The 15,361-nt window shown below is 48.5% G+C and overlaps 1 protein-coding gene across 5 annotated transcripts in view; it reads left to right on the top strand.

Annotated features, from left to right (window-relative positions):
- Nucleotides 1-6,324, top strand: part of LOC119450404 (elongation of very long chain fatty acids protein 4) — a 70,044-nt gene extending 63,720 nt beyond the window's left edge. For 3 of the 5 annotated variants that reach the window (XM_049665861.1, XM_049665860.1, XM_049665859.1), the window contains exons 2-3: nucleotides 1,976-2,855; nucleotides 5,364-6,324. In XM_049665861.1, the coding sequence (XP_049521818.1) occupies nucleotides 2,424-2,855; nucleotides 5,364-5,756 (825 nt within the window). In that variant the 5' untranslated portion in view covers nucleotides 1,976-2,423 and the 3' untranslated portion in view covers nucleotides 5,757-6,324. Of the gene's footprint in view, nucleotides 1-1,340; nucleotides 1,692-1,975; nucleotides 2,856-5,363 lie in introns of those variants that run through there. The other 2 variants (XM_037713840.2, XM_049665858.1) reach the window with 2 other exon arrangements.
- Nucleotides 6,325-15,361: the final 9,037 nt, after the last annotated feature.

Raw genomic sequence — 15,361 nt, 5'->3', positions numbered from 1 at the left:
GTGCGGACATGCTGCATTTCGCGCCGGCCTCGTCACCCAGAATGCACCGCGTCTCGTCGAGCGAGATGGGTTGATGGATACTGGTGGCGGCACGTGCAGCGAGTTCGCAATTTCCTATCATCCTGAAACTCCTAGTTTCGTATAACATGCGCATGCGTCTAGCAGCGCGCAGCACACGTTGGACTTAAAGTCCCTGCATAGTAAAAGTACCGCCATCTACTCTTTCCTCCGCCGTCTCCTCTATTAAAGCTCCTGATTTTTTTTTTTTTTTCTCTCTCTCTCTGCTTGCGAAAGGAAGTCGACGGTGGCGCCCTTAGAAAGTCCACGTTGAAGCTTTCAGGCCGGGCGCGCGCCACCGCCACCGCCGGCGACTGCGGCTGCGCAGAGTGACTTTCAACATGGCTCTGAGTTGCAAAAAAATATATAAGGAAGTGAAAGCGCGCGCTATCATTGTCCAATCGGAGATACAAGAGAGAGAGAGAGAAGCGGCGTTAATCAAAGGATCGCGGTACTTTTCTTATATAGGGACTTTAGTTGGACTATAGGGGGCTCGGTTTTCGCGCCTGCCATAATCATGGCTATCCAAAAGCCCATCTCGCTCGACCAGACGCGAATGCGGTCCATTCTGGGTGACGAGGCCGGCGCGAAATGCAGCATGCCGCATCTCGACGCCGGCTGCAGCCGGGGCGCGCCGACGAGCGCCGGATACGTCGGCAGCGCCTCGCGCTGTGGCGAGGGCACGGAGAAAGAAGAATTCTTGCTCCGTGGGCGAGGGTAACCTGGGAGAGGGGGGTAACCGCGCCGAGCGGTAACGTCATCGCCAGGCGCAGTTTTTTGTTCGCACTACGCGGCCTAACCAAGAGCTTAAACAGCTCCGCTGTTAAAAGACCGTTTGCAATGCATGCAGAAGTGATCTAAGACTCAATTCGGAAATTTTAGTGAAACTCGTCCACCTAAAACAAAACAGCCGAAATACGCGAGCAGACCCACACACAAACAGTGAAATCCGCGGCGTCGTACGAACTTTGTCGGCCTTGTGATTTGCGAGCGAAATTCAGAAAGGCAAGTTTCGCCTTCAGTGTCTCCTCTAAATTATTTTGCCAAAAAAAAGAAGAAATACAAACAGCGTCATTCCTTGTAGTGCCGCTCTAAGGCGCAAGCAAGGACTGCAATTCACTTGATTGAAGCGCGCTTTATTTATTGCCGGCCTCGTGACAACGCTCTCCCGATATCGCCTCGTCCAGTGCATGCAGCACTGCGACGAGTCATCGCGAAACGCTTCGTAATCCCCCTCGCCTTGACGTTGTATAACCGAGGTCAACCGCACGTGGTGCACAGAGTAACCACCGCTCTCTGCAAATGCCTGCGGGCGGTCCCCACGCATCGACGCCTTCCCTGAATGCAACCACGTGCGTGCATGATGTACGCGAAAGTGTGCGCGTGCTGTAAACAGACCTTCGTTCGCTCCCATTTTCGGGGGAACGCACGCGTGAAGGAGCCACGGAGACAACAAGCGGTGTATATTTTACCTCCGCCAGCGCGTCTCCTGACGCAAAGCCTGAATGCGTAACAAGGCGTCGTCCCCGGCGACAAGTGAGGCGAATGCTTTATTCTTCCTCGCATTGCTTATACCGCCACCGCCGAGCGAGTACCGTACATCGAACAACGCGACAGCCTGAAACGAGCGGAAGGTATTCTCGAGGACGTAATTGTTCGATTCGCGGACGCGCCGGTATTTAGAAGTAGCGTGCGGCCAAGGCAGAAAATAAGTTCGAGCACTCGTATGCCGTCTATTTATCGTCGCACGATCGACGCTCCCTGCCTTAAATACACGGCTGGCTCCTCCTGCCTTTCCTGGCTTTGTGAAAACACCGCTTTTATTCGGAGACAGTCTCGGGCGAAGTGTTGTCGATCCTTCGAAGGGCGAAAAAGGAAAATAAGCGACTTTATTTTTCGTTTCTTTTTTTCTTTCAAGGGTGGAGCACCATACGCATAGGGCACCGCGTCTCCCCCTTTGTGCCGAAGAATAAAGACCACACCAGCAGCCAGCCACACACCAGTCTCGTCCGCCGCGCGCGTTCGACACCATCGAAGCGACCTTGCGACAACGCTCAAGCAGCCGTCCTGCCAGCTCTTCCGGCAAAAGCGAAGAGGGTGGTGGCGGCAACCCGAAAGGCGGCGTTTGGCGGCTTGTTAAGAACGCACACGCGCCTCGGTCGCAGTCGCGCAAGCGCTGCCTATATCGCTGAACACCGCGGCGCAGCAGGCGTAGCCCTGCGCTGCGACAGCGCAACCGCCACTGAAGCCGTGGCTGCGGTCGCCGACGCAAGAAAAGTTCGCTTGTCCCAGCTGCTTCCGGATACACGCGCCACCGAAGCGGAGCCTGCCGCGTCAAAGCAGCACCGGTGACCAATCCAGCAGCCATGGGCTACATGGGCGTCGAGCACACGCCCCTGTTCGGCATCGTCCGAGCGCTCGAGCAAGTCCGGGACCCTCGGACCGTGGGCTGGCTCTACTCCGGCAACCCCGTTCCGATCCACCTGATCCTCGTGCTTTACGTGTACTTCGTCAAGTACTGGGGACCCGAATGGATGAAGTATCGCAAGCCGTTCACCCTGGTGGGAGTCATGCGGCTCTACAACATCAGCATGGTCGCGCTCAACTTCGGCTTCATGGTGTTCTTCTTCAAGAACACCTACCTGCGCGGCAACTACAGCTGGCTGTGCACGGGCATCGACTACCGGCCCACCGAGCAGTCCATGACGGTGCTGGCCGCCTGCTGGTGGTACCTGCACGTCCGCATGGCCGAGTTCCTCGACACGGTGTTCTTCGTGCTGAGAAAGAAGAACGCGCAGGTGCGTGTGGCATGCATCGTGTGTAAGGCTATAGATAACAATTGCTGTGTGTGAAGTAATGTTGCCGAGTACGCGCACAGTACTGTCGCCTCGCCGCTAGGCTAGGATCCCGAGAACTGTTAGCAGTTTAATTTAAAAAATAAATCGAAAGAAGCAAGAAACACGGGCGAATGCTTTCGAAAGTATACGCACTAAGCTAGCACGTTCAAGAGAGAGGACAATTTATTTACAGAAAGGCAGGGAGGTCGGCCTGAGCTAGCCTGCTACTCTACACTGGGGAAAATAGCTGATCAGTTATGATGACATGGGAAGGAGGTGTGTATATACAAATCCACAACGTTGTGGCATCTCTATAATCGTGCGTCTAGCCCAGTGGCATGTAGCAAGGAAATAGCGGCACTTGTAATCAAGGCTGCACTGTTTGCATTTGGCCAAGGACCCAAAAGAAACTCGTCTGATAGCGGCCTCTTAGCGACGCTTGCAATGGAAGAGACCAGTTTCTGTCGTTCTTGCGCGTACGCGTCACAAACTCAAATTATCTTATCAAGTGTTTCTGGCACCTGACAGTGTTCACAATTTGGGCTAGAGTCACTGCAACCTATGAGGCGTCCATAACGCTTGGCGAATTGCTTGTTTGGCTTTTGAGCTTGTGAGGCATACGGAAATTTTATTTCTGGGTCCCATGGATTTGTGCACTAGCTTGTGTCGTCGATCTGGTTGGGTCCAGGGCTACAACGTAGGGTTTCGTATTAGCTCGTTCAAGGCATCCAAGCCACAAATACCCAGCAGGAGAAGCAAAACGGCGCTCGATGCATGTTCGGGCTAAGTATGACGAAGGTTGTACTTTACACACACCGCGTCTGCGCGGCGTCCTCCGTGTTTCTTTTTTTTTTTTTTTTTCATCCCGCTTTCATCCAAGCGACAAATTAAGAGCGTCGCTGCTGCATAAATGATTCATTGGCGTAAGAACTTCAGCGCTCATAGAGCGTGCTCGTGACTCGCGTCGGTTTATTGTTTGTGAAATAATAGTTACTGGCCCTGCATGATGTGTGGATCCTACGTACCCTTCGTAGATCACACACTCCCGCGAAAACCCAGTATACCCCATGGCCTGGTGACACAGCCCTGCCACTTATACCCGTGCTCATTATGATCACGTTGCAATAGCTTTTACGTGGAATACTCCTTTCTGCTGCAACCTGTTTGCCGTGAGCGCACTCAGGTTCCTGCACGAAGCACGTTGCCACAACATTGCGACGCGTTGCATTGGATACGTATGGTATATATATATATATATATATATATATATATATATATAGCCAGGTGATGACACATGACGGTGCATCCCATAGGCCATGTGTACGGCGCACGATACAGCGTTTAGTTATTTTGCGCGATAAGACCGCCAGGCACGTACGCAGCTGCGTGAAAAATCTCGAGGTGATCGCTCCTTGGTTCCACTCGGTGGTACTTGTCGTTTTCTGCTTGGCCACCCAGATACCGGCCGCCTCCAAACCTCCTCAACGAGCTTGAAGGGACTCGTCTTATTCTTTGGATTTGCGGCTTGTGCCAGTGTTTGCGCGCTACACGCTTTAGTTTCTTTTATATAATTTTACTTCCTCTTTTCAAGAAAGTGCGCACCGTTGTCTGAACTCTTCCTACAATGCGTTACCGCTTCTTCGTCCGCGTCATCCTCTATACCAATGCTGCCCGTTCTTCCTGCTCGTACCGTCACCGTCGTTTGTAATATAGAACGGCGCGTGCTATCGCCATCTTTATGAAAGGGAACACGCGAGCGTGTGGCAAATAGCTGGCTTCTTCAGTCACACGTTGCGCGGCGACATGCGGCTGTCACCGCCTATATGCGCCTTCTTGCACGTTTCCTTTTGCTAATGCCGCTCGCCAGCGGAGACCTGGTATGGTGATTATGTGTTACCCGCCATACTCACCGTTTACTCGGATTGCTCCCGAAGCTGTAGCAGGTGCAGTGCATTTACGTCAAAATTCGAACGAAACCATTGCTATTCGCGGGCTTTCCACAAGAAAGATTGAGATAAAAGAAAACGCTCGTATGGTGTCGTTGAGCGGAATAAGGGCGGCAAAAAACGATGTGGACAAGAACAGACGCTCAATATCGTTTCTTCCCGCCCTCATTCCGATCAACGACACTACATTATGCACTGGCCCAACAGTCAACGCTTCCCAAACGCTCGTGACAAAGGCTGAAAGCAAGACGAACGGTGCCCTTCTCTCGCGGCCTCAGACATTGCGCGCGCTGGCACGTTTGATGGAGCAATACCTGCCAGCGCGCGCAATCTAGGAGGCCATGCTTCTCCCATTTTGTTTTCGCATCTCGCCGCGACGCCACGCAACATACGACACTATTTGACAGGCGCTTGCAAGTGCTCTTTCATAAAGATGATGATAGTACCTTGAAGGTATGACTCTCTACAATTCCTTCTTTTCTAAATTTGGAACTAACCCGTGCCTTGTCTGCCTGCCTTCCAGGTGTCGAAGTTGCACGTCATCCACCACTGCATCGTCGTCTGGAACGGCTGGGTGGGCCTGACATTCGGCGCCGAAGGCCAGATCATGATCTGCATCTGCATCAACTGCCTGGTGCACGTCATCATGTACGCGTACTACTTCCTCTCGTCGTTCGGCCCCGCCCTGCAGCCCTACCTCTGGTGGAAGCGCTACCTGACGCAGATGCAGATCGCCCAGCTGGCCTTCTTCGTCGTGTACGCCATCGTGCCCATGGTCTACGACTGCAACTACCCGCGCGTCATGCTCTGGATAGGCTTTGTGCAGGCGCTGCTCCTGCTGACGCTCTTCTGCAACTTCTACCTACACGCGTACAGGGGAGGCAGTAGGCCACCGGCCAAGAAGCACGTCGAGTGAGTGACTGAGAGAAAGAGGGGGACCGAGTGTTTAGTTCATATACATAAGTATCACATATACTTCCAAGTGCTGCCACCATTGGTCCCACCTACTTGCGTGTGCCTTGATAAGCATTTAAGTCGGTCGTGAGCGGAGTGCCGATTGCGGGACGTGCTTCGTCGCACGTCCATGCAGTTTCGTCGTCGTGGAGTTGTGTATGTGTGTGTGTGTGTGTCCGACAACGGTGCCTTCGCGCCTGCTTGAGCAACAAGTTAACAGACCACGTGGTCCACGCGACGAACTGTGGTCCTCCGCTGGCAAACCGGCGGACGTTGTCTTGAGTCCACGAGGAAGCGACGCAACTCTTCTTCGCGGAGGACAAAGGAAGCGCCAGCCGCCCTCTCGCACGTGTCGTTGCCAGCAGTATGTATACGCGCGAACTGTGCACATTGCTGACGTTCTGAGACATTGCGCTGAACGTGAGCGGTGGCACCGACTGCGCGCATGCGTGCAACGCCAGTGCAACGCTGCTTTCCTCGTTTTCACGACGCCCTTAGTTTCGAGGCAGGAATAAAGTAGGTCTTTTATCCATCACTGTTGTATTCACGCACTTCCGTCCGACGTCACTGGCGAATTCAAGGTATCATTTTGGTATCAAGGTATCGAGGTATCATTTTAACAGTGGAACTGTTTAAGCCGGAGGTTGGCCCGTACAGCGTACACTAGAAACTGCGCCTGGCGATGACGTCACCGCGCGTTGCATACACACCGTGGTTGCATAGCAACCACTTGGCCCAGCTGCGCCTCGCTTCGCCGCCGCTCCGCACCGCCGCGCCGAGCTGCTACGACCTAGGGAGCCTACATGCAAGCGCTTTCATGTAGGTTCCCTACTACGACCGCGCACCTGCTCCGTCTTTCCATGACGTCACTTCGCGTCGCCTAGCAACCACGTGTGCCTCGCTTCACCTAGACATGTCAAGACTTCGCCAAGGCGCCTCTTCAAGCGCGTCGTGCGGCCAAGCGAGAATCTGCGCGTCGGCGGCGAGCCGATCCGGAATACCGTGCCGAAGCTGCAGCCGAGAAGAGGCGTCGTCGAGTCGAATATCCCGAGTTTCGAGAACGAGAGCGCGAGAGGTCTGCGTTTGAGTATCCACCGTCGTCGGGATAGCGACCCTGGCTGTAGCTTGGTCGATCACAAGTTCCGCTGTTTGCTCCAGCCTTGCACCACTAGTGCTAGCTGCGCTATTTTTTTTTTCTTAAAGAACGCTTGGGATGGGTAGACGTACAGTCACGACGGAATGAAACTCAAACAGGGGAGAGAGAAAGAGAAGGAAGAAAAGCTAACTAGACTTTGTCCAGTTTGCTACCCTAGTGGTGGGAAGGGGGGGAGAGGGGGCAAACAGCGGATCGTGTGGCTGTCGGTATGCATGCTGCGCCACCTAACCGCGGCTGCGATAAGCTCGACATATGCACTGTTAATTTATGGTGTCCGCGTCCCGCTTTCGTCTTCTCTGCCTTGGCTCACCTTATCAGCATTTCGATATCATGCCGCCAGAGCACTGCAATTAAGCCTTTACTTTCCTGCAATGCTCGTCGGTGGACGCGAGTGGACAAGGACATTTAAGAAATCGGAGGTTTGCAGAGCTCCGGTGACATGATATAGAAGTTTTGATAAGGTGATCCAAAGTCAAAAAGATGAAAGCAGGACGTGAAGTTGCGAGCAGCATAGTCTTCAACAGTGGCAAATGCCGTAAATTAATGGCGCATTTGCACGGCTGATGGTGGCCGTGGTTAGCCACGCGATCTGCAGTTCGCGTTTCATTCCGTCGTGCCAGTACGTCGTGACTGCTGTGCCCTTATCCCATATGATAACCAGAGCAAGGTTTATGGCTTCTCAAATTGCTCATTAAATGCGATCGACGTGGTTGTTTTCCTCTCAGTCGCATCTCGTTACATTGAGGTCTTTATGTTCGCTTGCCTATACAGCGGAAACGAGATTTGCGAGATACTTGGGTTCGATAAGATGCTCTATCGCGAATGAGACTATCTCATCCTAGTACTCCTCCGCCAAGAAACTTTATTTCTCGTACCTTGGGCTCTTCTTTTTTTTTTTTTTTTCTTCTTCTTTTTTTCTTCGGTATGCGAGGTGTTTCAGAGAAGTGATAATCAAACACAGCCACAGAAGAAACATTGCATCGCAGCGCGGAAAAATGTTAGCTGGACCACCAGTTTTTATTTCGCCGCACATTTCGTGTACGCAGTTTTTAGAAATCGGTGCTCGCAGAACTTCTATAGAAAATGGCCATAGTTTGCATGCTGGTCCCATGGCACGGCACATGTACTCCCGACAGTTAATGACTACCGGCAGACCTTTTTTTTTTCCGAATTTGCAACAACTCTACAACACGCTTCACGTCCCTAAAATGACGACGCTTAGCGAGTACAAAGCTTGGATGACCCTTATACGAAACATTTCAATGCGACGCTGTAGGGTGTGTATCAAAAATTCCGGTCCTAATCGTAGTCGACCCTCTGACGTCACGAAGAGCAAACTGTTTCGACGTCGCGCAGCAATAGGGGGGTATCTACTGACGTCACCGAGGCCGCCGAATATTTGTTGCTGCACTTAATCTCGACACACGTGTCTCCAGCAGCAGAGAGGAAGCTGTGAATAGGCCTACAAAATGGCGTACGGTGACGTCACGGGAGTACTCCCTATGAAGGCTATAGGCATCGGGGTGTTGTTCATATGTACAAAACAAGCAAACAAGAGTGCTTCGTACGTTTCTATTGGCTGCGCTGGCGTGTGTGGCAGCAAGAGCGATCGCGGGAAAGCAGTCTCAGTGTGATGACGTCATGAGGCGTCCGCATCCTGGGTATACCGAAACGGGTTCGTAGAGACAAGCATTACAGTAAATTATTAAGAGTGCTTCGACGCTGTCAAAAGTCGCGGAAATGTATGTCATATCGGTGCTCCTTTCAAGCTTATTGCTGTGCATTTTCGTTCATCCGTTCAAAAGTGATTAATATATAGATACATAATAAAATATCGGCGTCCACTGGCACGAAGGTCGTTGCAGGCAAAGAAAATGTCCATCTCTCCCGCGCTATATTTTTCAATCATTCATGTTCGCTGAAATATTTGGTAAATAATACGGGTCGGACAACGTGACGACAGTAATTTTGAGGAGGTAGAACTTTACGTGCAACGGGATGTTATTGAGCTCATTTCGTTCGAAAGGCGGCTCGACCATAATTTGCCAGACGAGTAACATGAGCGGCAAAACAAAGGCACGTGCGTTCACCCGCGAATGTTTTGCGTCAATAACCTTGTCTCTGCCGCGCGCGGTTCGCGAAACGGAAGTGAAAGTAGCCTTATGGGCCTCGACAATGCCAGGTCGTAATTCAGAGTAGGAAATTCCGAACGCGCGTTTTCATTAGGCGGCTGCATGCGGCCGAGGCAGAAGCGACGCGTTTTCGCCAGCAGTTCTTTTTTTTTTTTTCTCCCTTCTCTCTCTCTCTCTCTCTCTCTCTCTATTTTTTTTTTTTTTTTTTTTTTGTCGCATGTAATTTTGCGTGGGAATGACGCAGGACAACACTAACGGACGCGTGCTCGATTGTGACGGCCTGAAAGACTAAAGAGAATTGGTTATACTGAAACGTTTCGTATGCCATTCCAATTACTCATTATGCTTTCCGTATAGTTTGTTTTTACAGAATCCACAAAGATTCCGCATAAATTCCGTGTAATTTCCCCTAAGAATCGAACGGAAAAACATTAAGAATTATTAGAGTGTCCGCGGAACGGTTTAGTAGGGATATTATCACGTTAGCTAGAACTGTACACGACCTCTCGTGCCTGAGATCAATGTGAACTGGCAGGACAGGATGGACGTAAAGACAAGAGGTGGGTAGCGATGCGAGGTTAATTGGCACCTCGGCAATATCTCTCGGTGACGTCAGATATTTTGGCTAGTTAACAGCTTATTATACCGAAAGAAGCCTCAACTTACCTGAAAAATAAATTGAGAGTCAAGCTGGCGACCTTACGAACAGTTATGGCATATATAGAGAGGGCCCGATACGCGAAAATATCGCGAAATCTTCGAAGCCACCATGACGTCATCGGCAGCACGGTATTCGGATGAAATGTAGTAAGGGAAGCTTGGTCTTCATTTACCCAGGTAATATTTTTCCGCCCAATAAATACGAGCGATTGTATTGAAGAAATAATGCGCTTGTACTTCAAGTGTATTCTAGCGAAGTACTGGTTGACATTGAGCACGATTTGTTTCACTACCCCATAAAGTATGCTCCCGAATGAAAGAAAAAAAAACTAAGCGATAAAGTGCGCGCGTCGGATAGAAACCCGCTCTCATTGAAAAACATATAGGGGCCATATGGCCAACAATTGATCCACCAAATAGTGCAGTTAGCGCATTAAGAGACTTCTCTTAAATAGCTAGAAATTACAACAGCAATTGGTGTTCTGCATGAATCATATGCTTCATCGTGAAAGATCCTGCGCTGCAAGGGCGCTAACTCAAGTCTATATATGCTTCAATTTCAACTTTTATTTTCGCTGCTGGTTTAGAAAAATGTCATTGTTTGATGGTCTAGACGTATATGTTTATTGAGATGGACAGTGCGCCTATTTGAAGTTTGCTGTGATTATTTGCAACACATATGCTTTGCTGTATGTGTTGTGGCATACAATGTGCGTTAGTGCGATCCGACTTTTATTTGCATGTTACTTTAGTGTTTGTTTGTTTGTTTGTTTGTTTGTTTGTTTGTTTGTTTGTTTGTTTGTTTGTTTGTTTGTTTGTTTGTTTGTTTGTTGTTTGTTGTTTGTTTGTTTGTTTGTTTGTTTGTTTGTTTGTTTGTTGTTTGTTTGTTTGTTTGTTTGTTTGTTTGTTTGTTTGAGCAGGTTAAAGTTTGATATGTAGTTTCACAAAGGGGGGAGTATTTGGGGTCACACATGATGCCAACTCTCTCATATATCAAAAAAGAAATAAAAAAAGAGATCCATCAGTATAATTGTCTGCGTTCATGTTTATGTTTAGTTTCAGTTTACATGATTGCGGTGAAACTGTCGTGAAATGTATACGTGAAGCGAGTGCACCTTAATCCAGATCACCTGAAATGTCTTTGTGGCTTCTCCCTTTTTTTTTTTTATTATTCTTTGCTAGCCCTTTAGGACATAGTTCGCCATCATAGTTATCTTCCAAGGCAACAATTTCTTTCATTTCTTACACCCTGCAAATACGAACTGTAGTGAAAGATCGGAAGATAGATAATTGCTAACAAAATAGCGCCAACAAATTACTTATTAAGGCTGTCGCTGCGAATTAAGGCTGTCGTTGCGGCCATGAATAGGGCGGTGAAGCGTTTATCATTGTCATCACTTTCTCAGTGGAAAATATTGTGAAATGAAATTAGCAACTTGTAAACTGTTGCAGATATGTTAATTTTACAGGTATTAAAATGTCTGCATATTGCAGTAAAAATTATGTAAGCATAAAAAAGGAAAAATAATAATTTTAGCATGCAATTCTTTTTGTCTCGCGCGTAAAACTGCAGAGGGCATCAAAACGTTCCTGTGGCTAAATGAACGAGACGTAAATGTCTTGGGACGAGATAGTAGTGACTGCTTCTAAGGCATTTGACAAATTGGACCTGGTTATAGTGAAGAACAGACAGACAATCAGTTAAAATACCGGCTGATGACAGAGACGGTGGTAATTTGCGTGAAGCTAAAGCTATTGCCAATAATGCAACCTTAAAGACAGACGGGAAGTCAGGTAATAGACTGAAGAAGAAAACAATCCAGATGTGGTGATGCATTGGCCACGCCCGACTTCTCTTCACAGTCGGAAGCATCAGTCGCTATCACGGTATCTGTATGTAGGTGTGTAAGCAAGTCTTCCAAAATATAGGGGAAATGTTTAGCATTGTTTGGAAAATCATCCAATTCAATTTTGCCGACTGGAACACGGGAGTTTATTAACGCCAGCTCGCGCAGGTGAACATTTAATGGGTCCAAGAAGTTTTGTACGAAAACGACTTGAGGGCAAGGTAAGCGAGGCCACTGATTGTTAAAGTATAAGGTCGACTCAATAATGAAAGCGTATTTTGACCTCCTTTGCGGGGATGCATAGATATTAAGAAACGTCTGTGCTGCTGAGATATGATACCGCATGAGAATATATGGCCGACCTGTCTTGATATAGCATATATCGTTCGCGACCAAGTTATGAAACCCAAGACATAAACGTAATGCATCTTGTTCTAACAGAACCATAGGCCGATTTTTGTAAGACGGTCCACCAGAAAATAAAACGCAGCCGAACTCTATTATCGGCCAAACATACATACAATAAATCATAACGAGGGCATGCCGGCGCAATCCGGATCTATTGTTGCTAACTCGATCTACGCAGCATTCCTACTGCGCATGCTCCCTTTGATGTAATGTGCTCTACATGCGGACTCCAGTTAAGCCTTTCGGTTTATGTGACATCCAAATATTTAAGTGAATTCATTTGCGGGATACTCTCTTGCAGGTAAAGCGTCACCATTTACACGGGAACGCATTTTAAGGCTAATCATACAGGAATGTAGAGTATGGTACAATGTATGTATATCTACCGATGCAGCAAAAAATAGCGATGTCATTGGCGTTTACGTACACATGAACATACTGTTAAAAGGGACAGTTTTACTAATGCATTAAACAACAATGGCGATAGGACTGATTCTTGTGGGAGACATCTTGATTGTTTATACGTTAACGAAGGCAATCCGCATTGAGAGCAGTAAAATTTTCCTGCTGTTTAATATTGCATAAAACCACGTGACAAAATGCTTTCGCAGACCTGCACTATGAAGTGCATTTATTAGGCTTACATGCTCTACACTGTCATAAGCTTTGGTGATGCCTAAGGTGACTGGTATCAGGTTCTGGTATCGAGTAAGGTGTTTTCGCCTTTCAAGGTCAACGTGGGCACACCAAATGGAGCACTCACGTTTGAATCCAGTTTGACATCGGCTTAGAATAATGTTCTCTATCAACCAATTATCTATGTGGCCATGTGAGATTTTTTTTCGGTTAGTTTTGATAGGTTAGATGTAAGATTTATTGACCTAATGTTGTCTAAGGCGTAACCAGCGCCCTTTTTTTTTTCTTTGTAATTGCGGAATTACTTTTTTGCGATTCCCTCCCTCCCCCACATCATCTCACGCGCCAACGTCCCCGCGTCTATGCCTTGCACTTAGCTGAGCTGGCCACGCCCCACGATGACCTGCGCCATACTCTGTGACTCGTCATAGTGCGCCCCCCCCCCCCCCCCCCCGTCCTCTATCCAGGGGACGAGTGCAATCGTCGCCCCAATCCTCCACCAGTGAGCGCCATCTCCACACGCGGTTACGACTCAGACTAGAGTCGTCATGCAATAAAGTGTCCGTCCGTCCGTCCTCTCTTCCTTCCATTCCGCAGGAGTCCACGAACTATGCGGATGTCTCTGTCGTACAAACGAAAGACGGAATTGTGATATCCACTGTGCATATATATCCAGGCACACCCAATTGTGATAACTAGAAGGTCATGACTACGCACTTTGCATGGTTTAGCCGTGAGGAAACTACCTCTGTCACCGCTGTGTACTTCAATTTGTACATTTCCAAACCAGACGAGAAATGATTGACTCAGTTTGTGCTAAAGGAGTTTGGTTTTAAGTGCCACACCAATCCAAGTCACTCAACTACTCAACAATGGTCATGCATATGAATTTAACTTTGGCCAAGAATCTGTCTAATATTGTAACCGAACCAATCGGCGTATATCACAGTAATTACAAAGCTATATCGTCACTACCATGCATTACCAAATGATGAAAACTATGTCTGAGCCCATGTGATGTGCTACAACTTCGCTGGTCATCCACCTTCACAGAGTGGAATGGCTCCTCATTTTTTTTTTATTTCTCTGGAAACAAAACTGTTTTTCTGTTGGTGAGGTGAATTGAACTGAATTTTGAGGTTTTACGTGCCAGAACCCCGATATGATTATGAGGCACGCCGTAGTGTGGGATTCCGGATTAATTTTTGCCCATCTGGGGTTCTTTGACGTGCACCCAATGTATGGTCCATGGGCGTTATTGCATTTCGCCCCCATCAAAATGCGGCTGCCACAGCCGGGATTTGATCTCCCGCTCTCTGGCTTAGTAGCGCAACGCCTAAGCCACTTCGCCAGCACGGCGCGTTTTCTGTTGGTGGCCTTAGAACCCCATTGCTGACAATCGTATCTGTCCTTCGCATTTGCAACTGTTGATTTCAATGTCGCAGCCGCTAAATTATAGTCTCCAATTACTAGCACACCCATCAGGTAGTTTTCGCAACGCCGCTTTAATTTCTTAGCCTCCAATCACGCGAGCACTGCCTATCCCGCCAGAGGTTAGAATACCACCCACATTTAGGGGTGCGCGCAGTGAATCAAGATTTCTTTACAGAGTCTTTCAAATCAGAAAATAAATTTGTGGCTTTTCGTTCTCATTATCCCCCCATTTGATTAGATAAAACCGGGAGCAAGAGCTTTTGAAATGTGCTCAAAATAACATAAGTTCTTGTTCTTGTTCCCTAGTGAAATGGCGCAACTCACTGTGGGGGATCGGCCATGAATCGGACGGTGAAAAAGCTGTTATCACTTAAAGTGCCTACTGATGCGGATATGAATCATCAAATATCGAAGTATTACAGAGAAAAATTTGCGAGCATAGTAAAGATTTAGAAGAATTTTAGCATACAATTCTTTGTCTCGCGCAGAAAGACATAGAAGTATTCGAATGCATAGTAATGTCTTCACATCTTCTTCACTTGTATGTAGCTCAACGCCCCCTCTCTCAATGCACGCTCTGTTGGTCCCATTTTGTTCCCGTCACTTCTTTCTTCAATTTTCTCTTGCCGACTTTTCTCTTGCCGAATTCTTGCTCCTTGTTGTGCTCGTCTATTCGGACACTTACCGAGTTGCACACACCCACTTTGGGGGACTGGCCAAGAATGTTCACATATACCAAGTTGTACATACTCAGCGGCCAAAGTTGTATGATCGGCCAGACAGCAGCAGTCAGAACAAGCGAAATGGAGTGAGTGAGTGAGTGAGCGAGTGAGTGAGTGAGTGAGTGAGTGAGTGAGTGAGTGAGTGAGTGAGTGAGTGAGTGAGTGAGTGAGTGAGTGAGTGAGTGAGTGAAATAACTTTATTTAGGTCCAGGACTGGAAGGAAAAGGTTCGCTTTAAAAAAGAAAATTACGGGGATGCTTAGAACTTTCTAATAATGTGAAGGCGAAAGCATAGTTGGATGTGGAATGAAGCTCTGAGCTCACCCGGCGACGTATACAAGCCCCCGCCAAAGCATTGCCGCCGTTTCCAAAATGTTCTACGGGCGCCACCGCTGACATTTCCCTCCTCCTCCCCAGCGCCGCCACCGCGCTTGCCCTCAACGCCCCTACTGCGCTGCTGCTGACATTTCCCTCCTCCTCTCCCGCGCCGCCGTTGCCCTTTCCGTCAACGCCCTCCCGCGCCACCGCTGACATTTCCCTCCTCCTTCCCAGCGCCGCTGTTACCCTTTCCCG

The sequence above is a fragment of the Dermacentor silvarum genome, chromosome 4 (assembly GCF_013339745.2).
Source record: "Dermacentor silvarum isolate Dsil-2018 chromosome 4, BIME_Dsil_1.4, whole genome shotgun sequence".
NCBI lineage: Eukaryota > Metazoa > Arthropoda > Arachnida > Ixodida > Ixodidae > Dermacentor > Dermacentor silvarum.
The sequence above is the reverse complement of the archived record's forward strand: the minus strand, read 5'-3'. Positions and strand labels throughout refer to the sequence as shown.